At 42.0% G+C, this 24560-nt stretch overlaps 1 protein-coding gene and 1 long non-coding RNA gene across 10 annotated transcripts in view; both read right to left on the bottom strand.

The window, feature by feature from the left end:
- Positions 1 to 18676, bottom strand: part of LOC139029950 (uncharacterized) — a 67142-nt gene extending 48466 nt beyond the window's left edge. The window contains exon 1 of the long non-coding RNA XR_011482289.1: positions 17374 to 18676. This is a non-coding gene — a long non-coding RNA (uncharacterized lncRNA). The remainder of the gene's footprint in view (positions 1 to 17373) is intronic.
- Positions 18677 to 22226: 3550 nt separating this feature from the next.
- The window catches only part of SDR42E1 (short chain dehydrogenase/reductase family 42E, member 1), a 125414-nt gene continuing 123080 nt past the window's right edge, over positions 22227 to 24560 (bottom strand). For all 9 annotated transcript variants that reach the window (XM_070451483.1, XM_070451485.1, XM_070451482.1 and 6 more), the window contains one exon: positions 22227 to 24422. In XM_070451483.1, the coding sequence (XP_070307584.1) occupies positions 23309 to 24422 (1114 nt within the window). In that variant the 3' untranslated portion in view covers positions 22227 to 23308. The remainder of the gene's footprint in view (positions 24423 to 24560) is intronic.

The following is a 24560-nucleotide window of genomic DNA, read 5'->3' as shown; positions in this document are numbered from 1 at the left end:
AATATAGTTACAGATGTAGAAAATAAACTGCACGGAGTAAGGGAGGGAGTGGGATAAACTGAGAGACTGGGGCTGACGTATACACACTACTAGGACGCGGGTCTGGGTGGGCTCCGGGAGTCGGTGATGGACGGGGAAGCCTGGCGTGCTGTGGTTCACGGGGTGGCAAAGAGTCGGACACGACTGAGCGACTGAACTGACTGAAACATAAAACAGACACCATTTTATAGGTAAGTATTAAATACCTACCGTATACTATAGGGAACGTACTTAATACTCTGTAAGGGCCTGTATGGGAAAATAACCCAAAAAAGAATGGATATTATTTATACAACAGGCTCACTTTACTGTACATCTGAAACTAACAACATTATAAATTACATTATAAGTTACAAACTACACTCCAATAAAAAACTACAAATAACAAACCCTGGAGAGGGTATGGAGGAAAGGAAACCCTTCTACACTGTTGGTGGAAATGTAAGTTGCTGCAGCTACTCCTGAAAACAATGTGGAGGTTCCTCAAAACACTAAAAATAGAATTACCATATGATTCAATCCCACTCCTGGGAGCATGCCCAGAAAAAATATATAATTCACACAGATACATGCACCCTTATGTTCATAGCAGTGCTAACCACAATAGCCAAGACAGGGAAACAAGCTAAATCTCCACTGAGAAATGAAGGGGTACAGAATATGTAGTGCTCTTTGGGATACTACAGTGGGGTATTACTCAGCCATAAAAAAGAACAAGATAATGTCATTTGCAGGCACCTGGATGCAACTAAAGATTATCATACTAGATGAAGTCATAAAGAGAGAGACAAATACTCTATGATACCACTTATATGTGCAGTCTAATATACTAATAGCACAGACGAACCTATCTACAAAACAGAAACAGACTCACAGATAGAAAGAACAGACTTGTGGCTGCCAAGAGGGAGGAGGCCTGGGGAGGGAAGGACTGGGAGTCTGGGATCCGCGGGTGCAAATCATTCTATACAGGACGGACAAACAACCAGGTCTCACTGCATAGCACAGGAAACTGTATTTGATATCCTGTGTAAACCATAATGGAAAAGAATGTACAAAAAAGAATGTTTATATGCATATAACTGAGTTACTTTTCTGTATAGCCAAGACTGGTACAACACTGTAAATCAGCTATACTTCCATTAAAAAAATTAAAAAAAAAAACCACTACAGAATGGGAGAAGATATGCAATCAACAAGGGCTTAATTTTCAAATTATATAAACAGCTCATACAACTCAACAACACAAAAACAACTCTATTGAAAAAGGGGCAGAAGGCCTAAATGAACATTTCTCCAAAGAAGACGTACAGATGGCTGAAAACCATGTGGAAAGATGTTCAACAACACTAGTTATCAGAGTAATGCAAATCAAAACTATAATGAAGCATCACCTCATACCAGTCAAGATGTCCGTTATGAACAAGTGTACAAATGATATAAATGCTAGAGAGAGCATGGAGGAAAGGGAACTCTCCTACACTGTTGGTGGGAATGTAAGTTGGTGCAGCCACTTTTGGAAACAGTACAGAGGTTCCTCAAAAAACTAAAAATAGAGTTGCTATCTGATATAGAAATCCCATTCTTGTGCATATATCCAGACAAAGCTATAATTCAACAAGATATATGCACTCTATGTTCAGAGCTGCACTATTTACAATAGCTATGACTTGGAAATGACCAAAATGTCCATCGACAGATAAATGGATAAAGAAGATGTGATACATATATACCGTGAAATACTACTCAGCCATCAAAAAGAACAAAATGTGCCATTTGCAGTAACATGGGTGGACCCAGAGATTATCATACTAAGTAAGTCAGACAAAGACAAATACCACATGATATCACTTATATGTGGAATATAAAATACAATGTAAATCAACATGTGTAGGAAACAAAAACAGACTCACAGATAAAAAGAACAAATATGAGGTTGCCAAGGGATATGTGGGGTAGGAAAGAAGGAATGGTAGCTTGGGATTAGCAGAGGCAAACAATTACATATAGAATGGATAAACAACAATGTCTTACTGTATAGCATAGGGAACTACAATCAATATCCTCTGACAAACCATAATGGAAAAGAGTATATTTATATGAGTATATATATATATTACCGAGTCACTTTGCTGTACAGAAGAAATTAACACAATATTATAAATCAACTATACTTAAACTAAAAAAATAAAGAATTGGCACCTAAACAGTGCACTAAATAAATTGCTTTTTTTTAAAAAGCAGGATTTCTCTACCAAAAGCAGATGCAGGCATGTTCAATCTTTCTGGTCCATAGCAGACCACCTAAACTGAACAATATATAACCATGGAAAATAAAGGCGGGAGAAGTAAAGGTTTGGGTGGGGGTGGGAATCAGAGTGTATGAGAGAGCCAGAGGGAGACTGAGACGAAAAGAAACTGTTATTATTAGCAGTTAATAACTCTGGGTAGTGAGAAGATGCCATTATATTACTTTTTCATGTTTCCTATTTTAAAATTTAACTTAAAAAAATAAAAGAAAGGAAAGAAGATAAAAGCTATATAAAAAGATGTACCTGGCAAATATGAATAAAAATTAAGCTGGCGCAGCATTGTTAAATCAGACAAATTACAATGCAAGGCAGGTACCACTAAAGGGACCATTTTATATTGCTAACAAGAGCATTGCCCCAAAGTATTACAGACACACTTGTGCTTTTCATGACATAGCTCTGAAGAATATAAAGTATACTGGGAAAGAAAACAAGTTTCTAATTACAGTGAGGGGCAGACTCCTCTCTCAGAGATCCTTTATTAAAGGAAGTGAAATAAGCTCAGAGACTCTAAATAGTGTAAGTCACAAGTCTGATCAAGTGCACAGATATGCTCCTGCAAACACACTAAACTTTGTACGCAGAGGATACTTGCTTTGCCCAAGCATAGCATATTCACAAATGTTTGACTGGACACCGAGCCACAGCGCACGGTGGGTCAGGGAAGGAAGAACTATTTTAATTGCTTCAGTACAAGTACAAATTCACTGTTTCACAAAGTCACAAAGTAAATATATCCCCCAAAAGTCCTTACACATGAAAACTTTACAATCTATTTCTGAAATATTTTTATGTTAACAGGAAAGGACAAAACTTCTGCTCAAAAAAATCAAACTGTTAAGTGCATTCACTCCAAAAGAAGAAAAATTGAAAATAAATGAGTTAAACTTTTAACTTAGAAGCTAGGGGAAAAAACCTCAAAGTAAAAAATGAAATTAATACAGAAGAAATACAGGATGCAGAGAACTTAAATAAAATTGATAAAGCAGTTCTTTAAAAAAGACTAATATAATATATAAAGGGAAAAAGGAAAGAAAGCACTTTATCAGTACTAGAAGAAAAAAAGAGCATCCATAAGTAGAGATTAAAAAAGAAAAGATTATACTCAAGTCTATTAATATAAACATCTGGGAGCCTATACAAACTAGGCCATGTTATATTAAAATAAAAATTGTTACACATCCAGGAATCTAGAAGTTAGACCACTCCAGTTATAATCAAAGAAAAAACATCAGCCAAAGATTTGCACCCCCTCCAGATGTCATCAACTCCATATAATTTTTATGGACAACTTCTACCGGGGGCCGGGTCCCTGACATCATCATCCCAGACCTGCTGACTCTCTGTTACATGAGAAAAACAATCCCCTGTAACCTTAAGCTACTCTGAGTTCACCTTTTTAACAAACGAGCAGCCGAATGCATGTCTGATACAACAGTACCTATTAAAGCTCCAATTTCACTTTTAGGCATCTACCGTAGAGACCCACTTGCCAGTGTATCCAAGGAGATGTGTTCAAGAGAACTGATGGCTGCGCTGTTTGGTAAAGTGACAAATTAGAAACAATCTGAACAAGCATCCATAAGGAAATGGCTAAATCAACAGGGGTGAGTTTACAGTGTGGAACACGAAGCAGCTTTGTTAAAGAGAGTTAGGTCCAACTACCTTACCGGGGTCATAAATAAGACATGTTCGATAATATTATCATCTCACAAAGTGTCACGTGTCTAGTGGTCCCATATTACCATGGCGAGATTGAGGCTGAAGGCTACCAAGCTCACACTCTGAGTCTTCTCCCTTGAAGCCACGCTGCTGCTCAGCTTGTGTGCCCAGGGGGGGAAGCAGAAAGGCACCCCAGGAGTCAGACCTCCCAGCTCACAGACTCCACCCTCAGGGGTGGGTGAGTCGCACTGACAGCCTTGGGAGATGAGCAGGGAGGTGGGAGAGCAGACGGAGTGCAGCAGAGAGTTAGGAAAGTTCTGGTGCGCACACAGAACACTGGGGAGCCCCAGGGAGGGGCTGAACCTGGGCCCCAGCGCCACTGAACACCTGTTCCTATTGGGCTAGCCCGGGCTTTCGCCAATCTGATGCAGCGATGGGATCACTAGACTTAACTACCATGATGGTGAGAATGAAAATGCACTGTGTGAGGCGACTGCTGACTCTCCTTACTAACACAGTGATGGTCAATCATGAAGAGAATTACCTACGCTCAGGCGGCCCAGATGGCTTTTAATAGTCTGTGAAAGTGAAGAGTAAAACACTTAAAGTGCATTTTACAAATGCTTCTGGACTCAGGTTGCTATGTTTACTGGAATACCAAGTTCCATTTGAGTTAATTGAAATGCTTTTCTTTTTGTTTGAATACTGTAGTATTCTGCGAAAATTTATTTTACAGCAATGACAAGGTTGATACTGGAATTCTTTCAAGTGTATCATTATGCTGCATAATTTGTACCAATATTGGGCTGAGATATTTATTTTTCTATATGCACAATGGCTACTGGCATAGAAATTTATTCAAATGTATTATGGCTTGCTACACCAATTTTTGTTTGCTTTATTTTGAATGCACACTAGAGGAATTCCTTCAAATATATTTTACACTGTGACTTTTCTTTTTTTAGTTACCAGCATTCAGTGAAATAGAGTGCCAGTGTCCGCTTTTACACCAGCCGATGTCGGATTACCTTCTCTTCCACTAGTAAATGTGTTTTGCTGCCCATTACATAAAATGATGGCCAATAACATGTACTCATAAAATTATTTCAGGGTTGGCAGAATATATCTGCATACTCAGAATTTAGGATGTCCTGCTAGATTCTACTATATACATTCAAAATGATATTTTCCCCTCAAAACCACTTCACAACTTACAACACAGATATTATGGGAAAATATGTTATCCTTTCTATTATAACTTAAGCATCTTGCATAGAGTGACTATACAATTCACAATACAAAATGGGACACATGTGAGAGTGAAAAAAAAAGAGAACAATTAAAAGTTAAGACGGGACGACAGGCATAAACTCAGAACTGTCCTGGACAAGCTGGACCATATAGTCACCATTTCATACACCGGCATGCCTCCTCCATCAGCCAATAAGAAATATATACTGATACCAGTAGATCACCACGATGCACAATTTAGTGAGAAACAACTAGCGGAACAAACGTGAAGTAGAAGGCAATAGTATGGTGAGAGAAAAGAACCCTGCAGGCCAATTTTCTATACAACACCTACATAAACAGAACTGGGGATACACTGGTAAAAGGGTTCTTTGGCCAGATCTGCAGAGTTTTAACTTCTGAGAAAAATCCACGTGTGGATTATTTAGACAGCTACCTTTAAAACTAAAAAGAAGTATTCTGCACACAGAATTAAGAATGACCTTTTCACCTTTGAAACCAAGACACACTAATAGGGACTGCATAGTAAGTTTTGTTGCTGTTGTTGTTAATAAAACTACTTCTTCCTTCTTGGTGAATTCCTTCTGCACTGAGCAACAAAGAACCTGAGCTCCATTAAATTCTGTGACCAGATAAATAGTTTCTATTGGGAGACGGTGGGTTCGAGTCTCAACTGAAGAGGGGCTGTGTTCGAGTACCGTCCGAGAGGAGTGCCATTAGAATACTCTGGGTTCGAGCCCCAATCTGAGCTGTGTGTCTTCAACACCACTGTGAGCATTTAAACACGTCGAAATTTAAAGCAGACAGGCATAGGTTATCATTTTTTCTCTAGCATGGTGCCATCGACTTTGCAACTTCAAAAAAATCCCCTCTTCATTTTCAGTTTAGAATGTAAAACATCAGTGAACTGAAGTACTTAAAACCATAGTTACCAAATGAGCACTGATTTTGTAGCAATAAATCAATGAAATAGTTTCACTACTACCATCCTCACCTGATCAGTTCTTCTCACTGAAGCTCCAGTCTGACATCGCTAATCATTTACTGAACATTCTATTCGAATGACTCAAACTCAACTGTCATGTCTCATATCTACTCCTGTATACCACCAGCTCCCTCTCCAAACTCTTCTGCCTCTCCCAGAAGGATGGCTATTAATTAAGGATTTATGTGCATAGAGTTTTACAGGTTACAAAAGGGCCTCCGTGACATTTCATCCACTGAAGGATCCCTGTGAGATGGGCGTGCTGAGTCGCTTCAGTCATGTCCGACCCTTTGTGACCCTATGGACCATAGTTCACCAGGCTCCTCTGTCCACAGGATTCTCCAGGAAAGAGTAACCGAAGTGGGTTGCCACGCCCTCCTCCACGCAATCTTTCCAACTGAGAGATTAAAAGTGTGTCTCTTAATGTCTCCTGCACTGGCAAGCAGGTTCTTTACCACTAGCACCACCTAGGAAGCCCTGTGAGGTGAGCAGGGAATGTTTTATCTCCATCTTACAGGAGAGGGATGGATTTGCTGGAAGTCACATTGCAAACTAGAGATGGATCCTGCCTTAGGAAGTGCAAACAAGTGTGTGAGTCCCTTGTGCACTGAAGGGGGCCAAGATCACCTGCCACCAAAGAACTCTTTTCCACTTGGGCCAAAGGTCTAAAGTCATCCCAGTGCTTAGAGAAACTTCTGTCCGGAGGGGCTTTGGAAAAAGTTCACCTTTCTATGGGAGAATTTAAATATTTCTGTTGCAGAGACATTCAAGTTCTCTGTTGCAGCAGAGAAATGTCACATCCTGGGACCTGCAGGAATCCTTAGGACAGACTGCCAAGAGAGGGTTCTTGACTCTGTGCAGGAAAGAATTCAAGAGTGACTCTCAGTAAAGGGAAATCAAGTTTCCTTAGAGAGATACACGTTCCATCTGCAGAAGGCAGACGTCTCAGAGTGAGATGAGGCTGGGGCGTGGGTGTTGTATGTTTTTATGCATTAAGTAATTTCATAGGCTAAGGAGTGGGAGGCATATTTGTGCTATTTCAGGGAAGGGTGGGGATTTCCCAGGTATTGGGCCACTGCCCACTTTTTGGCCTTTTGTGGTCGGCCTTGGAACTGTCATGTTGTAAGGGGGAGTGGATTTTAGTATTACAGGGAAGATATAATCGGCTCAGATATGCAGATGACACCACCCTTATGGCAGAAAGTGAAGAGGAACTAAACAGCCTCTTGATGAAGGGGAAAAGAGGAGAGTGAAAAAGCTGGCTTAAAACTCAACATTCAAAAAACTAAGATCATGGCATCCAGACCCATCACTTCATGGCAAATAGATGGGGAAACAATGGCAACAGTAACAGACTTTATTTTCTTGGGCTCCAAAATCACTGCAAATGGTGACTGCAGCCATGAAATGCAAAGATGCTTGCTCCTTGGAAGAGAAGCTACGACCAACCTAGACAACATATTAAAAAGCAGAGACATTACTTTGCCAACAAAGGTTCATCTAGTCAAAGCTATGGTTTTTCCAGTAGTCATGTATGGATGTGAGAGCTGAACCATAAAGAAAACTGAGTACCAAAGAATTGATGGTTTTGAACTGTGGTGTTGGAGAAGACTCTTGAGAGTCCATTGGACAGCAAGGAGATCAAACCAGTCAATCCTAAAGGAAATCAGTCTTGAATATTCATTGGAAGGACTGAAGCTGAAGCTCCAATACTTTGGCCACCTGATGCAAAGAATCGACTCATTGGAAAAGGCCCTGACGCTGGGAAAGATTGAAGGGAGGAGAAGAAGGGGACGACAGAAGATGAGATGGCTGGATGTTATCACTGACTCAATGGACATGAGTTTGAGTAAACTCCAGGAGAGAGTGATGGACAGGGAGGCCTGGTGTGCTGCAGTCCATGGGGTCGCAAAGAGTTCAACACGACTGAGCGACTGAACAAAAACAACATCATTAGCTAAAGATCAATGACCGGAGTATTCTCAATAGACAGGTTTTAGCCTGTCTATTTTTTTATTTGTTTTACTGAACTGCAAGGCATGCAGGATCTTAGTTCCCTGATCAGGGATTGAACCTGTGCCCCTAAAGTAGAAGAGCAGATTCTTAACCACTGAACTGCCAGGAAGTCCCCTCCAGCCAGTCTTTACTGCACCCCAACAGTTGTGTCTCTTTTTCATCATCTTTAATGTGTGTCTGTCCATAAATCTCCTAGAAGAGATTATGGGCAAAACATTCTGACATAAATTGTGTTTAGGTTTGCTTAGGTCGTCAGTCTTCCAAGACAACAATAGCAACAAAAATAAACAAATGGACCTAATTAACCTTACAAGCTTTTGCATAGCAAAGGAAAACATAAAATAATGTATGGACTGGGAGAAAATATTTTGAAACAATGAGACAAAGGCTTAACTTTCAAAATATACCAACAGCTCATACAACTCAACAACAGAAAAACAACCCAATCAAAAAATGGGCAGAAGAACTAAAGAAATATTTCTCCAAACAAGACATACAGATGGCCAAGAGGCACATGAAAAGATGCTCAACACTGATAATTATTAGAGAAATGCAAATGAAAACCACAATGAGGTACCACCTTACACCAGTCAGAATGGCCATCATTAAAAATCTTTAAAAAATAAAGATAAAAAACAGTCATCATTAAAAAATAAATAACAAATGCTGGAGAGGGTGTGGAGAAAAGGGAACCCTCCTAAACTGTTGGTGGAAATATAAGTTGGTGAAGCCACTGTGGAAAATAGTATGGAGGTTCCTCAGAAAACTACAAGTAACGTTATCATACCATCTAGCAATCCCACTCCCAGGCATATATCCAGACAAAACTATAATTCAAAAAGATTCACACACTCTTATGTTCACAGCAGCACTATTCACAACAGCCAAGACATGGAAACCTAAACGTCCATTGATAGACGAAGGGATAAAGAAGATGTGGTACATATATACAGTAGAATATTGTGCACATGTGTGCACAGTTGCTCAGTCACGTCCAACCCTTTTGTGACCCCATGGACTGCAGCCCACTAGGCTCCTCTGTCCATGGAATTTTCTAGGCAAGAATACTGGAGTAGGTTGCCATTTCCTACTCCAGGGAATCTTAACAACCCAAAGATCAAACCCACATCTCCTGCATTGGCAAGCAGATTCCTTACTACTGAGCCAGCTGGGGAGTCCACAATGGAATATTACTCAGCCATAAAAGTGAATCAAAGAATGCCTTTTGCAGCAACATGGACGGACCAAGAGATCATCATACTAAGTGAAGTCAGAAAGACAACATATGATATCATTTACTTGTGGAATCTAAATTATGACACAAATAAACATATCTATGGAACAATCATGGACACAGAGAATAGACTTGCAGTTGTTAAAGGGAAGACAGGGTGGGAAAAGGATAGACTGGGAGTCTGGGGTTAGTAGATGCAAATTATTACATATAGGATGGATAAACAACAAGATCCTGTTATACAGCACAGGGAAGTGTATTCAATATCCTGGGATAAACCATACTGGAAAAAAATATTAAAAGGAATGTATATATGTGTATAACTGAGTCAAATTTACTGTACAACAGAAATTAACAACACTGTAAATCAATTGTACTTCAGTAAAAAAAATATTGATTAGAATGTGCATCCTGCCCCTTTTCCTCCTGTCTCATGTCTAAAACTTGGACTTTGTGTTTTCATTATTCTGACAGATATTTATTAGGCCTGTGCTCTGTGTCCAAAATGGTGTAAGAGATTGCAAGGAAGGCAGATATCAATCAACAGTGAGTAATAAGTGGGCTCTGCTCTCGGATACCCATGTGGAGAGGAGATTAGGTTATGTAGAATGTGACCAATGCTGGTAATTAGATGCAAGAGCAAGTCATTTATTCTTGGAGGATGTCTTGTGGGTTATTAGGGTTCTAACATGCCATACTCTTTACTAAATAAATGAGACTCAATAGATTAACCTGCCTACACACACACACACACACACACACACACCAGCCCCACCACACAGCACATTCATCTATAAGATAATGCTTTGCTTATGACTTATTAAGGGTTTGTGCAGCAAAAGTCACAATGCACAGTAACTTTTTTTTTGCCACAAATAAATACAACCATTTATTTTAATCGCAAAAGGAGTTTAGGGGATGTTTGGCCTTGTGTAGTGTAACATTAAAATGATACAGCCACCTCAGACATGGTCATCAAGAGGTTTGATGCCTGACAAAAGTAAACTCTAAATGGTTTAAAGGCTTAAACATAAGACATGACACCATAAAACATCCTAGAAGAGAATATAGGCAAAATATTCTCTTACATAAATTGTACCAAGATTTTCTTAGGTCAGTCTCCCAAGACAATAGAAATAAAAACAAAACCAAACAAATGGGACCTAATGAAATTTATAAACTTTGACACAGGAAAGAAATAAACAACAACAAAAAAGAAATAAACAAAAATACAACTTCGAGAATGGGAGAAAATATCCACAAACAATAGGACCAACAAGCACTTAATTTCCAAAATACACAAACAATTCATATAACTCTACAGCAACAACAGAAAAAAACCCCAAGCAACCCATTCGAAGAATAGGCAGAACAACTAAATAGATCTCTCTCCAAAGAAGACATACAGATGGTCAACAGGCACATGAAAAAATGCTTAACGTTGCTAATCATTAGAGAAACACAAATCAAAACTACAGTGAGGTACCACCTCCTACCAGTCAGAATGGCCATCATTAAAAAACTTACAAATAACAAATGCTGGAGAGGGTATGGAGAAAACAGAACCCTCCTACACTGTTGGTGGCAATGTAAATTGGTGCAGCCACTATGGAAAACAGTTTGGAGGTTCCTCAAAAAACTAAAAACAGAATTATCATATGATCCAACAATCCCACTCCTGGGCATATATCCAGACAAAACTATAATTTAAAAAGATACATGCACCCCTATGTCCACAGCAGCACTATTCACAATAGCCAAGACATGGAAACAACTTGTCCATCAACAGAAGATGGATAAAGAAGATGTAGTACATATATATATACACAATGACCTATCACTCAATCATAAAAAAACCCAAATCACACCATTTGCAGCAACATGGATGCAACTAGAGATTATCATACTGAGTGAAGTCAGAAAGAGTAAGGCAAATGATATCAAATATTTATGCAATTTAAAATATGACAATGAACTTTTCTGTGAAACTGACTCACAGACATAGAGGACAGACTTGTGGTTGACAAGGAGAAGCGGGTGGAGAAGAGATGGACTGTGAGGTTGGGATTAGCAAATGTAAACTATTATCTGTAGAATGGATAAACAAGGTCTTCCTGTTAGAGGACACAGCACTATATTCAACAGCCTATGATAAACTATAATGGAAAGAATATGAATATATATATATATATATATAAACTGAATCACTTTGCTATACAGCAGAAATTAACACATTGTAAATCAACTGTGTTGTTTTTTTTTTAAGAGCTTGGTATCTGGATTCAAGTGAACGTGTCTCAAATCCAAGCTTTGCCACTTCCTGGTCGAGTGACTTGGGTGACCTGGGCCAGATGCTTGACCTCCCAACACTAGCAATTCCTCATGTGTACACTGGGGATGATAAAAGTCCCCACTTTTTAAAGCACTGAGAGAATTACATGGGTTTAGGAAATATATAGAGACTTACACATAGTAAATGTTCAACAAATTTAACTAGTGAGAATGAACTTCTTGGAATAACTTAGTTAATGAGCGTGATGGATTACATCCATCATTATCCCAGTGATAAACATACCTGGAAGCAAAAAACCCTGAAGAAGTTGCATGATGACAATTTAAGTGTGGGTGTTGCAATTGCCCCAGCAACACAACGAGTAATTCCTCTTCAAAACTGGGCAGCATTTCAGAGCCATAATAGCTATTCAGGACACTAGATCCTAGAGATGGTGAACAGCACATGGCAACTCAATTCTCATAACACGAACTAAAAATATGTATTGGTAAGAAAGTATTTTACTTTCAGATCTGTAATAAGGCTCCCCTGGAGGACTGGAGAAAAACATATCTAGAATATTTGCCAGGATTAAAATATCACATATTAGGAATGAAGAATGTTTTAATTACTTGCATGCTTCAACCAGCTCTGTTAAAAATAAACATTGCAAATTACTGCAGATCTACCCCTTGTTGGCTGCAAGACACTTGCCCAGGTCACTCTGTTTTATGTGATTTCTTGGGGTAAGCTAGATTTTGCCTTGGTCATGGTTACAGTTGAGTTCAGTAATAGAAGTATCTTCTCCATGTGCGTGGAGTTGGGTAACATTGTATGAATCTACAGAGTTTAGGGGTGCTGGGGTCTGGTTGACTCCATTTCTGGTTAGATTTTCAATAGCAAACAGTTAGTTTGTGCCCAAAAGATCAGGTAACCAGGCCCAAGAGATGCATTGCAAAAGAAGTCCTTGGGCCAAAGGAAGCAGGTTCCAGGTGGCCTGGAGGAGTCAGCACTGAGAAGTAGAGTGCTTGTGAGTCAACAGACCACGGGCCTCTGGTTGAAAGAGAAGGCAGGAGGTCACCTCGGTTTAAGGTTCTTCTGTGAGCCCCATTGCCCCCTCCAGTCGTTCAGCAAAGGTGACAGTGCACAGCACTGGAAGGGGAAAAGCAACGAATAAGCAGGAGCCGCGTGCTTAGCATCTTGCAAAGGGAGCACCTGTTTGTTATCTGGCAGCATTTTCCACCTTCTTATTGGAAGATAAGGAACACCTGGATTGCAGACTCCCAACCCACACAGAGCTCCTGAACCACAACCACCAGGGAAAGTTTTCAGACTTTGCATATCTATATTGTGGTAAAGTATACATAACTCTTCTGCAGTTGGTGGTTCTGCACATTTCCCCCCAGCTTTCTGGTCATTTTGGTGAAAGGGCTGACCCTAGAGCTTCTGGCTCTGCCATTCTGCCTGACATGCCTATACATACATAGTATCTCTCCCTCTATATATATATCCAGACACAAATATATTTTTAATGAAAATTATATATATTTAAGGTGTAAAACATGATGACTTCATACACATATACAAAGTGAAATGATTACTACAATTAAGCTAATTAACATTTCTCCTTGCATAGTTTTTTTGTGTGTGATGATAGCTCTGGAAAAAAATCTAGATATTTATATTTAATATACAGCATGATGACCATGGTTAATAATACTGTATGGAATACTGTCAGTAGTTTTTACCTTGGGCTTCCAGTGTTCTTATTTTGAGGTAGGGATGGGAACTTCAGGTTTAAAGGAATACTTGGGATATCAAAATCATAATTTCAGGTGAGGTCACCTGGTAAGTGCATTCAGCCAATCAATAAGCATTTATTGGGTTGATGAAGGAAAGGGATTTCTGAATAAAGAAATCAGCAAAACAGGCATAGTCCCTGCTCCCACAGGATGCCAATGGTTTGTTCTAAGGAACAAACCATTTTGTAAAATAATTTTATCATGTAACAATAGAGTTTGAACAGTTCAGTTGCTCAGTCTTGTCTGACTCTTTGTGACCCCATGGACTGACTGCAGCACGACAGGCTTCCCTGTCCATCACCAACTCCTGGAACTTACTCAAACTCATGCCCAACAAGTTGGTGATGCCATCCAACCATTTCATCCTCTGTTGTCCCCTTCTCCTCCTGCCTTCAATCTTTCCCAGCATCGGTGTCTTTTCCAACGAGTCAGTTCTTTACATTAGGTGGCCAAAGTATTGGAGTTTCAGCTTCAACAACAGTCCTTCCAATAAATATTCAGGAGTAATCTCCTTTAGGATGGACTGGTTGGATCTCCTTGCAGTCCAAGGGACTCTCAAGAGTTTTCTCCAGCACCACACTTCAAAAGCATCAATTCTTCAGTGCTCAGCTTTCTTTATGGTCCAACTCTCACATCTATATATGACTACTAGAAAAACTGTAGTTTTGACTATACAGACTTTTGTCAGCAAAGTAATGGCTCTGCTTTTTAATAACTGTCTAGGTTAGTTATAGCTTTTCTTCCAAGGAGCAAGCTTCTTTTAATTTCATGGCTGCAGTCACTGTCTGCAATGACTTTGGAGCCCAAGAAAATAAATTCTGTCACTGTTTCCATTGTTTCCCTATCTATTTGCCATGAAGTGATGGAACCAGATGGCATGATCTTAATTTTTTGAATGTTGAGTCTTAAGCCAACTTTTTCACTCTCCTCTTTCACTTTCATCAAGAGGCTCTTCAGTTCCTCTTCACTTTCTGCTGTAAGGGTGCTGTCATCTACATATCTGAGGTTATTGATATTTCTCCTGGCAATCTTGATTGCAGCTTGTGCTTCATCCAGCCTGGCATTTCTCATGATGTACTCTGCATATAAGTTAAATAAGCAGGGTGACAATATACAGCCTTGATGTACTCCTTTCCCTATTTGGAATCAGTCTGTTGTTCCATGGCCAGTTCTAACTGTTGCTTCTTGACCTGCATACAGGTCTCTCAGGAGGCAGGTAAGGTGGTCTGGTATTCCCACATCTTGAAGAATTTTCCACAGTTTGTTGTGACCCACACAGTCAAATGCTTTGGCGTAGTCAATAAAGCAGAAGTAAATATTTTTCTGGAACTCTCTTGCTTTTTATACGATCCAACAGATGTTGGCAATTTGACCTCTGGTTCCTCTGCCTTTTCTAAATCTGGCTTGAACATCTGGAAGTTCATGGTTCATGTACTGTTGAAGCCTGACTTGGAGAATTTTGAGCATTACTTTTCTAGGGATGAGTGCAGAGGAGTGCAATTGTGCAGTAGTTTGAACATTCTTTGGCATTGCCTTTCTTCAGGATTTGAATGAAATCTGACCTTTTCCAGTCCTGTGGCCACTGCCGAGTTTTCCAAATTTGGTGGCATACTGAGTGCAACACTCTAACAGCATCATTTCCTAGGATTTGAAATAGCTCAACTGGAGTTCCATCACCTCCACTAGCTTTGGTCACAGTGATGCTTCCTAAGGCCCACTTGACTTTGCATTTCTGGATGTCTGGCTCTAGGTGAGTGATCACACCATTGTGGTTATTTGGGTCATGAAGATCATTTTTGTATAGTTCTTCTGTGTATTCTTGCCACCTCTTCTTAATATCTTTTGCTTCTGTTAGGTCCATACCATTTATTGTGCCCATCTTTGCATGAAATGTTCCCTTGGTATCTCTAGTTATCTTAAAGAGATCTCTAGTCTTTCCCATTCTATTGTTTTCCTCTATTTCTTTGCACGGATCACTGAGGAAGGCTTTCTTATCTCTCCTTGCTATTCTTTGGAACTCTGCATTCAAATGAGTATATCTTTCCTTTCCTCCTTTGCCTTTTGCTTCTCTTCTTTTCTCAGCTATTTGTAATGCCTTCTCAGACAACCATTTTGCCTTTTTGTATTTCTTTTTCTTGGGAACGGTCTTGATCACTGCCTCCTGTACAGTGTCACAAATCTCTGTCCATAGTTCTTCAGGTACTCTTATCAGATCCAATCCCTTGAATCTATTTCTCACTTCCACTGTATAATCGTAAGGGATTTGATTTAGGTCATACCTGAATGGTCTAGTAATTTTCCCTACATTCTTCAATTTAAGTCTGAAGTCTGCAATAAGGAGTTCATGATCTGGGCCACAGTCGGCTCCTGGTCTTGCTTTTGCTGACTGTATAGAGCTTCTCCATCTTTGACTGCAAAGAATATAGTCAATCTGATTTCAGTGTTGACCATCTGGTGATGTCCATGTGTAGAGTCTTCTCTTGTGTTGTTGGAAGAGGGTGTTTGCTATGACCAGCGCGTTTTCTTGGCAAAGCTGTGTTAGCCTTTGACCTGTTTTGTTTTGTACTCCAAGGCCAAACTTGCCTGTCACTCCAGGTGTCACTTAACTTCCTACTTTTGTCTTCTAGTCCCCTATGGTGAAAAGGACATCTTTTTTTTTTGCGGGGGGGGGGGGGGGGTGTTAGTTCTAGAAGATCTTGTAGGTCTTCATAGAACCATTCAAATTTAGCTTCCTCAGCATTACTGGTTGGGGCATAGACTTGGATTACCATGATACTGAATGGTTTACCTTGAAAACGAACAGAAACCATTCTGTCATTTTTGAGACTGCACCCAAGTACTGCATTTCGGACTCTTTTGTTGACTATGAAGGATACTCCATTTGTTCTAAGAGATTCTTGCCCACAGTAGTAGATATAATGGTCATCTGCATTAAATTTGCCCATTCCAGTCCTGGAGAAGGAAATGGCAACCCACTCCAGTATTCTTGCCTGGAGAATCCCGGGGACAGAGGAGCCTGGTGGGCTGCCATCTATGGGGCTGCACAGAGTCAGACTTGACTGAAGTGACTCAGCAGCAGCAGCAGCAGTAGCATTCCAGTCCATTTTAGTTCACTGATTCCTAAAATGTCAGTGTTCACTCTTGCCATCTCCTGTTCGATCACTTCTAATTTACCTTGATTCATGGACCTAACATTCCAGGTTCCTATGCAGTATTGCTCTTTACAGCATCGGGCTTTACTTCCATCACCAGTCACATCCACAACTGGGTGTTGTTTTCACTTTGACTCTGTCTCTTCAATCTTTCTGGAGTTATTTCGTCACTCTTCTCTAGTAGCATATTGGGCACCTACCAACATGGGAAGTTCATATTTCAGTGTCATACTTTTTGCCTTTTCATAATGTTCATGGGGTTCTCAAGGCAATAATACTGAAGTGGTTTGCCATTTCATTTTCCAGTGGTCCACTGGAGAAAGAGTTGGGACAACACTGCTTAAATATGTGCCCAGTCCAAACACATGCTATTGTAGAAAAGGAAATTAGTCCATTCTGAAAGAACTCCAGCAAATGTTCAGTTCCCTGGGGGTGGGGGGTGGTGGTGCTAAGAAAAAAAAAAAAGCCCTCTTTTTAAGGAAGAGGGCGCAGAGGAGAAAGGAGGGTGGCTTTGGAAACTACAGAGGATGTTCATCTGCGTCCAGGACTGGACACTGGAGGCTATAAACCAAGACCTTTTCCAATTCACGGAGGGAAAAAAACCCAACTCAAAAGACTAAGCAGAAAACAAAATATACTGAGACTCACACGACAACACGGTCCAGGAAGAGGCGAGCCTTGGGCGGGAGGCAAAGACGCTGTGCCGGGTTTGAGGACCTCCTCTCTCTCTCCATTTCATGGCCCTATTGTGCTCAAATCACAGCTGGAACCAGGAGCCCAAACATTATCAGAATTAAGTCTCTCCTCCGCGGTACGCCAGTTCGTGGCAGCCCCAAAGCCCAGCAACAATCCCCGAACCGCCGCCCCCACCTCCCCAAAGAAGCAACCTCCTCCACGAAAGCTGATTCCCTGCTGAACATTCGTGGGAAACGTTGAGAAGAGGACACTGATTGGCCCACTCTGGCCCAATGACCGCAGTCAGAAGGAGGGCAGTTTTTTGATTGGCCAGGTCTTGCATGTGGAGGTCAGTCCTAAGGAAGGGCTGGGACTGGATTTCTTGTTTCGAAATGGGAAGGGGCGGGTGCAAGAGATGATGGTAGCCAACAGTGATAATTTCAGTAAGTACTGCTGGGGGTGGGGGTTGGGGGGCGGTTCTTAACTCTAGGGTGCATGGCCGGGAGTAGAATTCTGCAGCCTATTTCTTCTAACCTGTCCGTAAGGCTCAGTGAACTGGTAGGGGTTTGGAAGGAATACACGGTAGAAGATGCCCCAACGATTGTTAGTAAACAAATTAAATCTATGACACAGCAATACCGGATTTCTTACAATCAGCATATTACATGATTTAGGACAATAAAACCTTTTCTTGAAAAGAATCCCTATGCCAACTCTATAGTTTAAGAAATATGATAACCTAGGTAATTTGGTGCCAAAATTAGTTGGCCCTTCTGTAACTGCTACAGTTCTTAACAAGGCATCCCCTGCCACCTGTGACTGGAGCAGCACTAAGCAAGTCCACGATGTGAACAGGCCTGCCGGGCCCCCTTTCCTTCCTGTAGACTCCGGCAGCTCTGGCGTGTCCTTTGGGTTCCATGACAGGGCTCTTTGTCACATGGTGTGATCCTCCAACAGGCTTAGGGATAACTGCTCACCCCTTCCTTGGAGGCAGTGTTTTGGGTGGCAGTGCTGGGTGGCTTATGCTCAGGGCTCTAGGAGATTCCCCTCTGCCGTCCCCCAGCCACGCACAAGGCTGCAGGTGCTGTGCACCTGTGCGGTCTGGGGGCTCCACCCAGTTGAGGGGAGGGGAGGGAGTTGGGAACCCTAAAACAATGGAATTTCTTAACTGCAGTTATCTCCTGACCTTAGGAAAGGAAAGGAGCTCCCTTTCAGATAATAGATTGAGTTCTTTTAAGTGATTGGTTTTTCGGCTCTAATGTGGAGGAGGGAGCACTACCAAATTATATGGAAAATGAGCTTACTGATTTACTAGACTTCATTGACTCTTGACTTAGTTGACACACAATTCTCATACGTTGGATATTTTCCCAGTTTTCAAGAGATTACAAACAGTAAGTGATGTACACGATAGAAATGGGTATTCACCCTTGGAAGAAAAAACAGCATTAATTCAGTAAGTATTTTTATAACAAATACTTAATATTGAATCCCCATATTGTGTTAGGTGTTAGGGGTACAAGAGTAAGCAAGGAAAAGTTCTGCCCTCGTGGAACTTACAGGCATTCGACGCATGATGACTCAAACTACGACAGCTGTGAGAAAGGTTATGCAAGAGAAGCAGGTGCTACGAGGGCTTGTGGCTGGAGGGCCAACCCTAAATTGTTAGGATCAGGGAAGGCCTCCGGAAGAAAATCAAGCTGAGATATGAAATAAACACACAGGTCAGTAAGTAGGGGAGGGGGTGTGAGAAGCTCAGAACTCAGGACCCTGTAAGAAGTTGGTGTAGCTGGGCAGAGAAAGCAGATTGGTGTGAGATGACCAGGGAGTGGTAGGCGGAGTCAGATCAGGCAAAGTTTCTTGGGTTCCATTAAGGATTCTCAATCCAAACCCAGACAGCTTGAAGCAGGGAAGTGACGCAGATTTCCACCTTTATACGACCACTCTGCTTAGGACATGGAGAATGGGTTAAAGGGACACAGAAGTAGAGGCAGATAGAAGAGAAAAGAGGGTGTTACTGAAGCCGAGGGGACAGCAGTGACACCTGTACCCTGGGAATGGGCAGAAAGTAAACTCAAGGGCTAAAGGTGGATCAGATGTCAGGTTAAGGGCAGCCAGGAGCAAAGATTATCCCAGATTTCTGGCATGAGAAATTCAACACTGGTGACATCTATTAAGGAGAGGAACCCTGTAAGAATTTGGATGGATTGTGAATTTCATGTTGGATATGTTGACTGAAAAGTGCTTGTGAAATATCCAGCTGGAGGTGCAGAGGTGGTTGGATGGGTGGGGCTACAACTATAAATTCAGTATTGTATCAATGTATTTGGAATACAGATGGAAATTAAAGCCAGGAGCTTGGATAAGGGCACTTCAGGAGAAACTGTGGTATTAGACAAGGGCCTAGTGCTGAGCACGGAAGAAATCCATCATGAAAAACTGGTGCGGAGCAGACAGGAAAACTGGTGAGATGCAGAAGTGTGGGAGCAGGCTCCAGCGTGGCCTCATGACCCCACCTCCTGGTTTTCATATCCTAGAGGATCCTCCCACGTGGAGGCCGCTAGCCAGGGCAGCCCATACATTGTGGAAATGACAGTGCACAACCAAGGTGGTGGCTAAAATCTTCTAAGACTTTAGAGATCTAACCTGCTGCCTCTGGTTCAAACCTAAACAGGTCTGGTTCAAACAGTAAGGTTTCTAAGAAGCTTGAGCGCATTTGTCCCTCAACAGTCTCAGCAGAAACCCATAGTATAGAATATAGCTCAGAGAAATATGTGGGTGGGGCTTTTGCCTAATAGAGTGAACTGCAGTGTGATTCCTAGGAGACACATAAAGTGTTCACAATAATTAGGATTGAACGGGATACACTACAAAAGGGAAAGAGGACTTTCAGTTCAGTTCAGTCGCCCAGTCATGTCCGACTCTTTGAGACCCCATGAACGGCAGCACACCAGGCTTCCCTTTCCATCACCAACTCCTGGAGCTTGCTCAAACTCATGTTCATCGAGTCGGTGATGCTATCCAACCATCTCATCCTCCGTTGTCCCCTTCTCCTCCTGCCTTTGATCTTTCCTGGCATCAGGGTCTTTTTCAAGGAGTCAGTTCTTTGCTTGGATCCCCTCAAATTCTACCGAGGGGAAGCAGGCTGAGAAAATTATGTAGCTGTAAATATAGGCTACCTTTCATGGAAGAGGAAAGATGAGTCAGATGGTGAAGGTCAGCCTCCAAGATGGGACCCCCACACTCCTCCTTTGTTATGTGTACTGAATACCACACTGAGAAGGACTGCCCTGTGCAAACTGTACAGAGTGTGGAGTGCACTGTATGACTTCTGAGGACAAGTCATGAAAGACACTGCAGCTGCCACTCTGCTTTCTTCAATCACCTGCTCTAGGGGGAAGCCAGCTGCCATGTCATGAGGATGCCACATAGTGAGTCCTATGGAGAGGCTCACATGCTGAGGAACTGAGGTCTTCTGGCCACAGTAATGTGGATGATCCTGAAAATGGATCCTCTAGCTTCAGTCAAGCTTTCTGATGACTGCAGTGCCAGCGAACGTCAGGAGACCCTCAACTAGAGCTTACCCAGGTAGGCCACACCCAGATACCTGGCCCACAGCAACTAAGAAGTAATATTTGTTATTTTAGGATGATATGTCTTGGGGGGTAATTTGTTATGTAACAATAAATCATTAATACAAGGAGAAAGGCCAGAAGAGGGCGAGTTTATGAAAAGTAAGTGGATTGTGTTTCAAAGCGACAGTGGCCAACTGTGTCAAATGTTGTAAAAGGTCAAATGTCTCATATTTAGATGACAATGAACCCCATTTATCAATTTCATTTAGATACGTTCATTGTAGAAAACATAAACAAGGAAAATCCACTGTGCTCGGTATAGTTGGTTCTATAATGGTAGAACTATCTACCATTCTTTTGAAGGACTTCATTAAAAATGTTTTGAAAGTCTGCGAGGCCTCTCAGTGACAACAAATAAAAATGTTTTACTGCACTTACCTGGTCTCTCAGTCATCTTCCTGCATGGACACACCTTGTCACTGCTGGGCTGTACCTCTCTAAAGGGCATAGATACCTGTCCTTTAGCACCTGGGGTGTTAGATATGCTGTAAGCACTCAGACAATCTGAAAACTGAAAGTGTTAGTCACTTAGTCGTGTCCAACTCTTGGTGACCCTGTGGATGGCAGCCTGCCAGGCTCCTCTCTCCATGGAATTCTCCAGGCAAGATTACTGAAGTGGATTGCCATTCCCTTCTCCAGGGGATCTTCCTGACCCAGGGACTGAACCTCTGTCTCTTGTGTCTCCTGTATTGGCAGGCAGATTCTTTACCATTGTGCCACCTGGGAAGCCAACAGGTGGGTTAATAGAAAGGGTAAATACATTCCTATTTTCCAAAGGAGGCAACTGAGGCCCTACAGAGGCTACAGTTACTTGGTTAAGACCACACAAAATATTCATAGTTGCAGATTCTCTGGTATCAAGTTGAGCACTTTTTCCAAAATGTCCAGGCAGGATGCACCAGGGCCTCTTTATCCAGCACCCTCCTCCTATAAATACTCTCATACTAACATGACTTTCCATAGCCGTGTGTCCTTACAGCATAGGAATGCTGTCCTTTCTGTAGTTGGAATCACAACATGGGTGAAGACGTTGTCTTCTTTACACTCCGGTTCCCGTGTGACAGTACAACTTGAATGTCTGCCACAGCGGTGCCCGTGGGCACCTGGACAATGCCACTATTGTTCAGAACATTCTTCATTGGAAGAGGCCTTCAGAGAACAGAAATTCTCCCCAGTAACAAAACCAATCTATTAGTTGAGAGTTATGCTTTATTTTTTAATTGCAAATGGTGTCATGAGCTTGAATATTCTCATCAATCATCAGATTTTTAGCTGTTCCCAGATTTCAATCTCTCCTTGGAGACCAGAACTTTATCAACACTGAATATATTTAGGAACACTTGTTATAGACTCTGAAGGCACGTCACAAAGGTATTCCAGAAAGGTCACTAGCAATAGCACCCTCTAAACAGAATACCCGGAGGAAGAAAACCCTCATAAAGAATGTATAATAATCAATATTAATAAAAATAATGGCTTGTTAAGTGTGGTGAATGGCACTTTATATACCTGGTCTAATTTAACCCTCCAAAAAATCCTGTGAGGTAAGATAAAGGTCTATTCATTTCAACATCAAACATTACCATGTGGTTACACAGGTATAACACCTTCATGTCATGAAGGGCAAAAACTCATTCCTAGAACGTACACTGTGACTAGCAACCACCTCCCCTGCAAAAGCGACCATCTTCTCAGAGGCTTGGGCTGTCGGGACATAGTTCAACTTGGTGTTTTTCACACAAGTACAAGCCTGTTAGCATTTTGCCATTCCCATATCAGTGTGTGTTTCAACCTCTGTGAAGTCAATGCAGAACATATGGAATGAAAATAACTACATTTTTGGCTTCTGAGAAATTCAAGTAAGACTTTTCCCATCTGAGGGAGTTTAGCTCTGTGGGCTTCAGAATGATGTCTACTGTCCATGTCTGAAGGAGGAGGACCCAAGGAACCGAATCTCAAACTTATCCTGGTTTCTATTTTCTCCCTTCAGGATGTGTGCAGGGAGGTAGGAAATGAAGACTTAATCCAGGAATCAATTTTTTTTTTTTTTTGGCTGTGCCACATAGCACATGGGATCTTAATTCTCCAACCAGAGAGCAAACCCACACCTCCTGCACTGAAAACTCAGTCTTAACCACTGGACAGCCAGGGTGAAGTCCCCTAAGAATTTATTCCTAAGTAACAACTTGAAGATCCAAATGTTTACATCAGGTATCTATTATCTACTTTTAAAACTTGTGTTTCCTGACAACCACCTCAGTGCTGCTCCTCCTTCACACCGACAGGATCACGGAAGGCAGCAGCCATGCGAGAACCACTGTAACCAGGAGCAAGATCACCAGCCCATCCCTAACAAGACACTTGGAGTCTCGACTCCCAGGACGTCTGCCGTGACCGTGGGCTTTAAACCACTCGACTGCCTCCTGGAGGTCAAACGGCTGAGCCTCATACCCCAGCTCCTTCTTGGCTTTCTCCAGGCTAAAGTAATGTGTGACACCGGTTTTGTAAACTTCGGTGCGGGTGAGGAAGGGCTGGAAGTTGTAGAGTCGCCCCAAGATGAAGTGGGTCATCTCGGTCAGGAAAGCGAAGCAATAGATGAGTGTCAGGGGCAGGCGGATGGACGGGAACTTGTAGCCCAGGCCCTCAACCAGAGGCCGGAAGAACTCAAAGTTGTTCACGGGCCTGCCGTCTGAGATGAAGTAGGGCTGCCCGGCAGCAATGTGGCCCTTGTTGGCTTTCAGGGCCTCTGAGGCCAGGATGTGAGCCTGCACCAAGTTGTCTACATGGACAAATTCCACCAGACTCTTGGGGTCTCCGTACACAAACTTGAACAGGCCCTTCTCTATGTAGCTCACTATCCTGGGGAGGTGCCTCTGTTCTCCAGGCCCGTAGATGCCAGCCGGCCTCAGGGCACAGGTGCTCAAGACCCCACCACCCCTCTCCAGGGCTGTACCGTTGGCTGACAGCACCTTCTTCTCAGCGATAGATTTGGTTCGAGAGTAGTGATCAGGATGGAGGTGAAGGGGCAGGTAAGGCAGAGATTCGTCTCCATTTCTGATGACCTGCCCTCCAAAGATGACGTTGAAAGTGCTCGTGTACACTAACCTCGGCACCCCTCTCCTCCTGCAGGCCTGGAGGATGTTGTCTGTGCCTCCCACGTTGACTTCTTCAATCAGGCTTCGATTCAGTTGTTCGCGCCCCGACATACCGTAAGATGCAATATGGAACACACAAGCCACGTCGACACCCTGGAAGGCGTTTTCTATGTCAGAGGGATGGCGTATGTCTCCCAGTATAAACTGGATGCCTTCTGGAATGGTCTGAGCAGGGCGGCTGATGTCAAACAGAATCACATGGACTCCCTGTTGGTTCAGAGCACAGCCAAGGCTGCAAGACGAGAGTAAATGTTAGATCAAATCACTATTAAGCTATGCCTTGGAAAAGTATATAATTTTCCCAGTCTCTTTGGCTTATCCTGTGAGTTCCTCACTTTACACGTTCATTGGTACAAGTCTTGCTTATGCA

The sequence above is a fragment of the Odocoileus virginianus genome, chromosome 20, assembly GCF_023699985.2.
Source record: "Odocoileus virginianus isolate 20LAN1187 ecotype Illinois chromosome 20, Ovbor_1.2, whole genome shotgun sequence".
Lineage (NCBI taxonomy): Eukaryota > Metazoa > Chordata > Mammalia > Artiodactyla > Cervidae > Odocoileus > Odocoileus virginianus.
This window is presented reverse-complemented; position numbering and strand designations above follow the sequence as displayed.